The sequence below is a fragment of the Perissodus microlepis genome, chromosome 5 (assembly GCF_051167445.1).
Source record: "Perissodus microlepis isolate ML-2025 ecotype Zambia chromosome 5, ASM5116744v1, whole genome shotgun sequence".
Classification (NCBI taxonomy): domain Eukaryota; kingdom Metazoa; phylum Chordata; class Actinopteri; order Cichliformes; family Cichlidae; genus Perissodus; species Perissodus microlepis.
This window is the reverse complement of record NC_140465.1, coordinates 14107560-14117842: the sequence shown is the minus strand read 5'-3', so window position 1 is coordinate 14117842 and position 10283 is coordinate 14107560. Positions and strand designations below refer to the sequence as shown.

Here is a 10283-nt window from a genome sequence, read left to right as displayed (position 1 = left end):
CCAGGGCAAAAGATGATTGAAACCCAAGTGAAGCAACAAGAGTTATAGGTCAGTGAAGGCGTTGCATCGTGTCAGGACTGTCAGCAAGAATTTCTCACATATTTATGCGCTCTCTTTGCTTTCCAACTTCCACACCTGGGTGAAAACCTACAGTCAGATGCTTTGAGTCCCAGTGTGAAAAGCAGTCAGAGGCAGCAACGGAGAAAAGCAGAAAACACTCCCTTTAAAAGAGGCTGGCAGATAAAACTGTTCATGTTTGATATCTCCAAACTTTATACAAACTAGTGTTATGGTTTGTTCCTAATCCCCCTCTGCAGATGTATTGTTTTTTGGCTATTGCCATACTGGCATCTAGCAGAGAGCTGATTTAGTGTGCAGTGCTGCACTCTACTGGTAGCTGCTCAGAAATAACTATGATGATAATAATAAAACTATCTACAATCAGAAGCATCACAGGACTGGGAGGACTTAACAGATAACATTTTTGTTTTCTTACATGGAACCAGAAGATACACGCAAGCCTATGCAAAATTTCCAGTTTGATACTACTGGAAGGAGGACAGCAGGAATGTTGCTCTTAATCTTATTCATGCTAGTGCAAATTTGGTCCTTCTGCCAATACGTCAGGAGATCTCAGGGCGCACGAGTGGAAAGTGAGTTCAAGTAAAACATTAATATGAACAATTAATCAGAACACACACACACTGGCCACTCCCTTGGGTACATCTGTTTGAGTGTTAGGAAAAATATTTAATAGGCCAATCACATTCCAGCAACTCAATGCATTTAGGCATGTAGACACGGTCAAGATAACCTGAGCTGTTGAACCGAACGGCGGAATGGGGAAGAAAGGCTACTGAAGTGACTTCCAGCGTAGCATGGTTGTTGTTTGCAGAATGGCTGTCTGAGTTTCAGAAACTGCTGCTGACCTCCTGGGATTTTCCCCAGACAACCACCTCTAGGGTTTACAGAGAATGGTTTGAGCTGCTAGGAAAGGAACAGCAACTCAAATAACCATTTGTTCCAACCAGGGTATAGGGCATCTTTGAATGAATATGTTAAAGCAGGTGGGATAAAGCAGCAGAAGACCACTCTTGTCAGCTAGGAACAGAAAACTGAAGTGACATTTTAACAGGCTCACCAAACTTGGAGAAGAGACGACTATGAAAAAAAAACTAAATTTAAAAAAAAAAAATCTAGATCTCAATCTAGTCGAGCACCTTTGGAATGTGGTGGAATGGGAGAGTGTGAGATGTGCAGCCAACATTACATAAATATACACCAGAACCATTGAACCTATTCAAGGAAGAATTAAGGGGAAAAAAATGAGGTTCAACCTGTTACCAGCTAGGTGTAACTAATGAAATGGCCAGTGAGTGTGTATGATGACTATAGTTAAACTTGACTCCTAGGTTATCACACTTTAATATTCCAGAGTAATCAGCTTAAATCGATAGATGCATAATCCCCGTACACTGGCAGTAAACAGCATTGAATGGAAAGACACTCAAATGTATATTTAGTCACAAAAACTATCCTAAGACAAAAATGACTAAACAAAGATGCTAAAAAGTCATAAGATCAAATCATTGCGGTCGCATTTGTATACGCAAATATGCTTTGATTTTTTTAGGGGTTGAATACTGCATATTGCAAAAGTACATCTTTTGTGTGACGCATGTATATATATATATGTGTGTGTTAAAACAATAATTCAATGATACTCAAAAAGATTTTCAAATTCTTTTTTTATTGAATCATTAGAAAAATTACAAAAAGAAAAAGCTTAGTTGCACTTTTAACTGACAACAATGTGCAAATATACATTTATTTTTTATTTGCTGGGTTTAATGACATCATTGTACAGCACCAATAACCATGATTTCCTAATATCTGTTTTATTGATTGCCATCAGCAAATCTTTAGCATTAACTGATTTTTATCCATCACTGTATAATCTAGTTTCCTAAATTTAAAGATACAGTGCTTAACAAATGCTTTTAAAATTGATTAAGCAGTCATTGACGAAACAGAAAAACAAACATTATTTTAGAAATCCTGTCAAAAACCTACTTAAAATGAATGAATTCACTGAACTTAATTTGAGCCGGCACTAACAACTAATCTTTCTGTTCAGGAACACAGGTAAATAACTGTCATTTGGTCTCTTTTTCTTTTAAGTGCTTTACTATTGTTTCTGATTTTTTGTAAAACAGCAAATTTGAAAATTCATGGATAACATGAATTACACTTTAGCATTAGAAATATAATTTCAATTAAAACCCTTGTCCATAATGTTGGATTAACGATTACATTTAAGTAAATACCACTACTGTTTAGTCATTTAGAAGAAACAAATAAGAAAATAAAAAATATTTTACCAGCTGACATACAAATTAATATTTTAATGCAATTGGCACATCCCTAATGGCAACACGTGTGTACCTACGTTTGAAGTTGTTCAGTTTTTCCCAGTGCAAATGTGTCATCGTGAAAAAAATTAAATAAAATGCAGACATAAACATAACAACCTGACAGCAGGTTCATCATCTGATGGCTCAAGATATGTTAGACTACCTGCATTTCACTAAACTGTTTTCAAACACCTGAATTTAGAGCTGGACCAAAGATAGCAAAATGTAATGAGTATGATTTAAGGTACATATGGAGTCAAAATCTTAACATGCTGGGTTTTGCAAAAGGGACAAATCCCTTTTTTACGAAGGTTTTTTCCCCATTAAGAATTCAAAACACACCTAAACTTACTAAATAATGTTAATTAATCGAATCATTTTCACCTTACTGAGAGATGCTAGGGCCTCCCAAAAGACAGCACTTAGAAAGACAATAAATAGACATGATTAGAGGCTACCCCACTGATTACTCAAAAGAATCTCCCTTAAGATCATGATGTAGTGAAGATCCGCTAGTATCATATTTTTATATTATTTGCCCTTTATTTATTAACCCGTTCAGGGAGAGCATTTCAAGTAATACAATTATTTTATCACCACATATAAAGCCAAGAATCACTACATGGGCTCAGCCAAACAGGAACTTCAATGAGAAAGTGTTCTGGTTTTTTTTTCCCTCTCTCTCATATAATAAACAGGCTTAGTGTGTGATAACATGTCTGCCTGTGTGATAGCAAAACCCTGAACAGACATTTAAGAAATTAATACCCGGTTTGATTGTAGAGCTCTATGAGGTTGGTTTGGCTGGATTTAGTCTCAAACAGGTGCAACTTTGCCCTGAAAAGTAACAAAAACACGCACAATGAAAATACATGAATTTGTATATGTCACTGAAACATTTCAGATATTGCACACAGTGTATAATACAACAATAATGGTCTTTTAATCATTTTTAAACTGCAACTGAATCCAAAATTAAAGATGACTTAACTAAAATAAGACTGTGGTTCAGGTCAAAGACAGACTAAGAATGACCGACGGATTCGAAAATCATCCAAGATAAAAGTTCATTTCATGTTGTAAAAATGCTGCATAATAAGGTCATCTGCAATTTCCTGTAGAGTAAGGCAGTATAGCCTCAGTAACTTTGCCATGTGCGTCAGGTTTAACAAGTTCGATCAGGACAAAGTGCAGTGTCCTTTTAATAAAACACCAGAAACATTTATACAAAAAGACTCTCTGACCCTTACTTTTCTCCTCTTCTGTAGAGCTTTGGTTACATACACTTATCATTTTAATTATTTGTTTGAACTGTTATTTTACCAGGGTGGAATATCTGTACTGCATACATCCCAAATACCTTAAAAAACCAAAAACAAAACAAGAATTAGGTGCACAAATTTATTTTGGATTTTCTCTAATCCACATAGGCCCAGAAGTGTGCATACAGGCTTAAATACACACACACACACACACACACACACACACACACACACTAATATTTGGTTAAATGTCCCCGTAGCAAGGTAGAATCTCACACCACCTTTCACAATTTTAGTAGCAATCGACAAGCTTCAAGTTTGAAGCCATCTGCCATCAATCAGTTTTCTCTCATTTCAAATCTCTTTATTATGCTTTCTGACTACCGGTCATTCTCATCATCCATTACACATCTATTTATTCCTTAATCTGTATTCATCTGTTTTTCATTTTGGATTTTCTCTAATCTACAGAGTCAAAATTATGAAAATCTTTGAGGTTTTAAAGGTTCAACAGTTTTGTTTTCACTTGACAAAATTAAGGCCTATTAACTTCTTGTTTGTAATCATGACTAAATATAACTGATAGTTTCTCTTTGGCAGTATAAAAATGATTTGTTTGTCAGCACTTAGTGGATTGACCTATAAAATGGGAAAGTCCAAGGAAGGTAAGGTCTCTCTGAGCCATTCATAAACAACCGCTTATCCCAAAACCATCAATCCAAACACTTGTACGCAAGTACAGGTTATTTTTAGTTTGTTGCTACTTTGTCAAGGTCTGGATGAAGACCCATACTCTCACTATCACATGAAAGGAAACTGACAGGATCACTGTCAACATAGCAGAGAAAGTTTACATCACCATGAACTGAGAGTACCAAGCTTGGACAAGCAAAATGCTTTTTCGAGAAATGTTTTATGATCAGATGAGACTAAGACTGATCTATTTGGCCACAATGACAAGAGGTACAATTGTGGTTAGAGGTTTTCAGCTAAGAGACCTTTAACCAAATATTAGTGCAGGTGTGTATATGTATACAGGGAGTGCAGAATTATTAGGCAAATGAGTATTTTGTCCACATCATCCTCTTCATGCATGTTGTCTTACTCCAAGCTGTATAGGCTCGAAAGCCTACTACCAATTAAGCATATTAGGTGATGTGCATCTCAGTAATGAGAAGGGGTGTGGTCTAATGACATCAACACCCTATATCAGGTGTGCATACTTATTAGGCAACGTCCTTTCCTTTGGCAAAATGGGTCAAAAGAAGGACTTGACAGGCTCAGAAAAGTCAAAAATAGTGAGAGATCTTGCAGAGGGATGCAGCAGTCTCAAAATTGCAAAGCTTCTGAAGCGTGATCATCGAACAATCAAGCGTTTCATTCAAAATAGTCAACAGGGTCGCAAGAAGCGTGTGGAAAAACCAAGGCGCAAAATAACTGCCCATGAACTGAGAAAAGTCAAGCGTGCAGCTGCCAAGATGCCACTTGTCACCAGTTTGGCCATATTTCAGAGCTGCAACATCACTGGAGTGCCCAAAAGCACAAGGTGTGCAATACTCAGAGACATGGCCAAGGTAAGAAAGGCTGAAAGACGACCACCACTGAACAAGACACACAAGCTGAAACATCAAGACTGGGCCAAGAAATATCTCAAGACTGATTTTTCTAAGGTTTTATGGACTGATGAAATGAGAGTGAGTCTTGATGGGCCAGATGGATGGGCCCGTGGCTGGATTGGTAAAGGGCAGAGAGCTCCAGTCCGACTCAGACGCCAGCAAGGTGGAGGTGGAGTACTGGTTTGGGCTGGTATCATCAAAGATGAGCTTGTGGGGCCTTTTCGGGTTGAGGATGGAGTCAAGCTCAACTCCCAGTCCTACTGCCAGTTTCTGGAAGACACCTTCTTCAAGCAGTGGTACAGGAAGAAGTCTGCATCCTTCAAGAAAAACATGATTTTCATGCAGGACAATGCTCCATCACACGCGTCCAAGTACTCCACAGCGTGGCTGGCAAGAAAGGGTATAAAAGAAGAAAAACTAATGACATGGCCTCCTTGTTCACCTGATCTGAACCCCATTGAGAACCTGTGGTCCATCATCAAATGTGAGATTTACAAGGAGGGAAAACAGTACACCTCTCTGAACAGTGTCTGGGAGGCTGTGGTTGCTGCTGCACGCAATGTTGATGGTGAACAGATCAAAACACGGACAGAATCCATGGATGGCAGGCTTTTGAGTGTCCTTGCAAAGAAAGGTGGCTATATTGGTCGCTGATTTGTTTTTGTTTTGTCTTTGAATGTCAGAAATGTATATTTGTGAATGTGGAGATGTTATATTGGTTTCACTGGTAAAAATAAATAATTGAAATGGGTATATATTTGTTTTTTGTTAAGTTGCCTAATAATTATGCACAGTAATAGTCACCTGCACACACAGATATCCCCCTAAAATAGCTAAAACTAAAAACAAACTAAAAACTACTTCCAAAAACATTCAGCTTTGATATTAATGAGTTTTTTGGGTTAATTGAGAACATGGTTGTTGTTCAATAATAAAATTATTCCTCAAAAATACAACTTGCCTAATAATTCTGCACTCCCTGTATGTATGTATGTATATATATATATATATATATATATGTATATATATATATGAGCCTGTGTGGATTGGAGAAAATGTATGAGATGTATGTCTTACAGTGATTCCACCCTGGAAAAAGAGCAGTTCAAAGTAAAAGCCCCAAATTACCATTTACTCATTACAAGTGTATTTACAGAAACATATTGTTTAACCAATATTTGCAGTGGGACAATTGAAAGGCTACTTCAGCTGTCATTTTTTTCCAGTGTCTGACCTCCAACCTTATTATGATTAACATCTAATACACAGAAAAATCTATTTGGAAATCCCAAGACGCCTCATTCTTGAGTTATTGCATTAACAAAAAAAAAGAAGAAGAAAAGGTTTCGACACAGTCCATCCGGCAGCTTGTCATCAATACCCCAGTCAACCTTTTTTAGCTGAGGTTTATTTAGACTTAAATCTGAAGAGATCTGAATCTTAAAAGTTTACTTACCCATCCTCCTTTCTGAGTGACCCATTTGCCCACCCGCCTGTTGAGGAATGAAGCCAAGGCTGTCTTGACATTGTCTTTCATCTCTGGGTATGAGTTTTTCAGATAAAGTCCAATAGCTGCTGAGGCCTGGATCAGCTGCATCTCTGGAGCAATGTCAGCTTTCTGAGCAACATGACTCTTACATAGGAGCTCCACGCCACGTTCAAATGCAGCCTCTGTAGCCTGGGGTGAGAGGAGGCGGTACTTTATAAGAAGCTGGAAAACAAACATCCTAATAACTCTGACCACATCCATCCATCTTCTTCAACTGACACCAATACTTTATCTCCTAAATTATAAGCATACAATAGAGCATATTATATTAACCTCCTAGGACCTGGCATCCACATATGTGGACATTACATTTTGGGTTGTCTAGATCAAAGTACAAAATTTTGCTCCACAAGGGCCTGATATCCACGTGGGAGGACATTATACTGCCACTGTTCTATCAAAATTTAAAATGAATGTCCTCATATGTGCATCTCATTTTTCTCAGAAACAAAAATCAGGTAAAAAAAAAAAAAAAAAAAAAAAAAAAGAAGTCTGGTAACACTTTGTTTCTACATTCATCAGGTCCCAATCAGCCCAAATAGTAAAGAGAAATTAAAAATGCATGCCATGAAAGAGTTCGGGTCTAGTTTAGTTTACCTTGGGAGAATGTAACTGCATGTTTTGGGTATTTATATTCATTTAATTGATTTTATTTAAAGGTGGCACACTCTGGAAATATGGGCGATCGTGGCTCAAGAGTTGGCAGTTCGTCTTGTAATCGGAAGGTTGCCGGTTCGAGCCCCGGCTCGGACAGTCTCGGTCGTTGTGTCCTTGGGCAAGACACTTCACCTACCGCCTACTGGTGTTGGCCAGAGGGGCCGATGGTGCGATATGGCAGCCTCGCCTCTGTCAGTCAGAAAAACCCAAACCTTAGAGTAACATTTTCAGCACCTTGTTGAATTCATGAAGAATTAAGAAGAATTGCTACTTCCTGGTCCAACCCCAAACTGCCTGGTGAGTGTTTTAGTTGCTCTCTAATTCCAAGAGAGCAACTAATTATATCCATTTTTAAAATATTGTGTTTAATGTATTTCATGGTGACTCTGGTGATGATCTAACACCGAAATATATGGTTCAGAATCAAACTGGGACTTTAAGCTCTTCCCATTATCTAACATTCCCATGATGGCACTAGCTCAGCTGTTACAAAACCAAACTGGACACTGTAGATTTAGAAACTTAAAACAGTTTACAATCATCCTGCTGCTGTGTGAATAATGACAAAGAGGACATTAAATAAGGATGTAGTTTTATGGGTTTACCTCTGTTGCTGCGGTTTTCTTCAGCTCATCTAATGCTTTTTTAAAATTGGGGTCCTCATTCAGGGTATCGGCGACAGCTCTCAGTTTATCAGCGATTATAACCGGGTCAAAATCGTCTTTAAAAATACAGAGAAGCACACGGTTAATACGTTTGTCATATTAACACTGACAGTCATCCTTATATCGTACGTTAGACCTGCTAACAACAAGCAACGGACGAAGACACTGAGATGAACTCCGTGGGGTATAAGAGGAAATAAAAATATTAGACTAAAAATACCAGACTCAAAACGTCTTCTTCATGTTTTAATATTATTTAATGTCTGCTAGGAGCGAATTTCGACTGCAACAGAAATAAAACAAGGAAACACTTTAATGCCAACCATTCAAAAATGAAAGCGTTCACAGTAAGCGTTTTAGCTTACTGTGGCTAGCTTACTCTGTTGGGTCGCCCGCCAGTGTAAAAGAAACGTTATATTTTACATACAAAAGCTGCACTAACCTGAACTGTCAGTCTCCAAATTACAATCTGACATACGGGGCCTCGCACTGTTTTCGTCGTTAAACAGCCATTTAATTATCTCTTTTGTTTGCCACTCTACAATTTTTTCATCCGGCGCCATGGCTATGACTAACTATAAGCAGCCGGAGGAGCAATAGTTGGCTAATTTCCGGTGTGCGCCACTCCCCTCTCACCATCCACGTATCCGTGAAAACACAGGATTAAAATAATACTATCCTGCTTACGCACAAAACACCTATAATATTATATTTTTGTGCAAATAGGCTACATTAAACGTCAAATAACGAAGTCTGTCACGTTTTACATTCTCCCTGCATGATGTCCCTAACAGAGTCTTCTGTTACGGACAACATTTTTCTTCAGGTTTTGAGGTTAACACTTCATCATTGCATTTGTCTGACCTTTTATTCGGTCACTTTGAATCTATTTAAAGGCGTACGGGAGTGGGATGGGCTGTACTGTGACGGTTGTGTTTTCTTCACTTTGAAAAATATTGCATCATTTCCTGGTGAAGAACTCAACCCTAACTAGCCTGAACTGAACAATACCCCACATTCAACGCTGAAATTAAACGTGTGTGAGGACTTCTATTTGGGCACCAAAAATCATTGGTGATGGAGATCCTTTATGGGGTGCTCAACAGGGTCGGCAGCAGACCATATGAACTAAACAGATAACTAACTTTCTTGGATTGCAGATACAAAGCAGGAGAGTCTTGGTTTGAGGGTGGGTCAGTAAACTCACAAGACACTAGGCCGGGTATTTGTCAGTGCAATATCCTTGACATATTTCCTTCTCTTTTTTACTCGTAATATCCGAGTAGGGTCATGCTTTTCATTATGAAACTGTTTGAACGAGAGTAACTTGCAGTTGAAGTGTATCTGCAGAAGTCCGGGTGACTTTACTGGGCGGGCCTACACCCCGTCCATGCTCAAACACTCTTAAATTTCATCATAGTACCCCTAGAAATAACTATAGTGATAGCAATTATAATAATGTATTTTGATATTGTTTTCTAACATTTTCTTCTATTTCCCAACTTTTCTGTTAGAGTCGCTTCAGGTTTAAACAAGTTTTAATCCCCAGTGTTCCTGATGTCATGATGTAACACTACATTCACACAGATGCTCTGCATTCTTCAGCAGTGTGGCAAGTTCATTGTGTGTTTACATTACAGCAGGTCTCCAGAGGGCAAATGAGAAATGTGACCTGTCAATGGCCAGCAGCAGCCCATATTCAATTAGAATATTGTTATAAAGTTATTTAAAATAAGCCTTTTATTGGTAGTAAAATCTGTTTCACTGTTACATTTACCTTTTGGTGACAGGACAAAGGCTGGGACGGAGGATAGAGATGCAGAGAAGGAGAGACAGCAAAGAAAAAAGAAACAGGTAATAGTGGACATGCAGTGAAAGTCAATAATATTTAACAAGGTTTCTGTTTTGCTCACATTCATTGATGATGAGTTCAAATTCTACACAGAGCATATTAATTGATATGAATGGTAGCATTTACCAGGATTTCATATGAAAATCTCCAAAAGCTCATATGCTTTTGGAGATAAGTTTGTAATTACATAATTTACAAGAACAGACACTAGACACACAACCTGTTGTGCAGTTTATCTCCAGAAGATGGCGGCATTCACCTTCTGACC

General features: G+C 38.1%; 1 protein-coding gene across 1 annotated transcript; it reads right to left on the bottom strand.

Moving 5' to 3' along the window:
* Positions 1 to 1729: 1729 nt before the first annotated feature.
* LOC146386754 (uncharacterized) lies at positions 1730 to 8775 on the bottom strand. Its single transcript, XM_084928038.1, has 4 exons — positions 8606 to 8775; positions 8104 to 8219; positions 6749 to 6970; positions 1730 to 3251 (listed from the first exon to the last, which is right to left on the bottom strand). Exons 1-4 carry the CDS (start codon positions 8724 to 8726, stop codon positions 3231 to 3233), a joined length of 480 nt encoding a protein of 159 aa, XP_084784164.1. The 5' UTR covers positions 8727 to 8775; the 3' UTR covers positions 1730 to 3230.
* Between the last annotated feature and the right edge of the window lie 1508 nt (positions 8776 to 10283).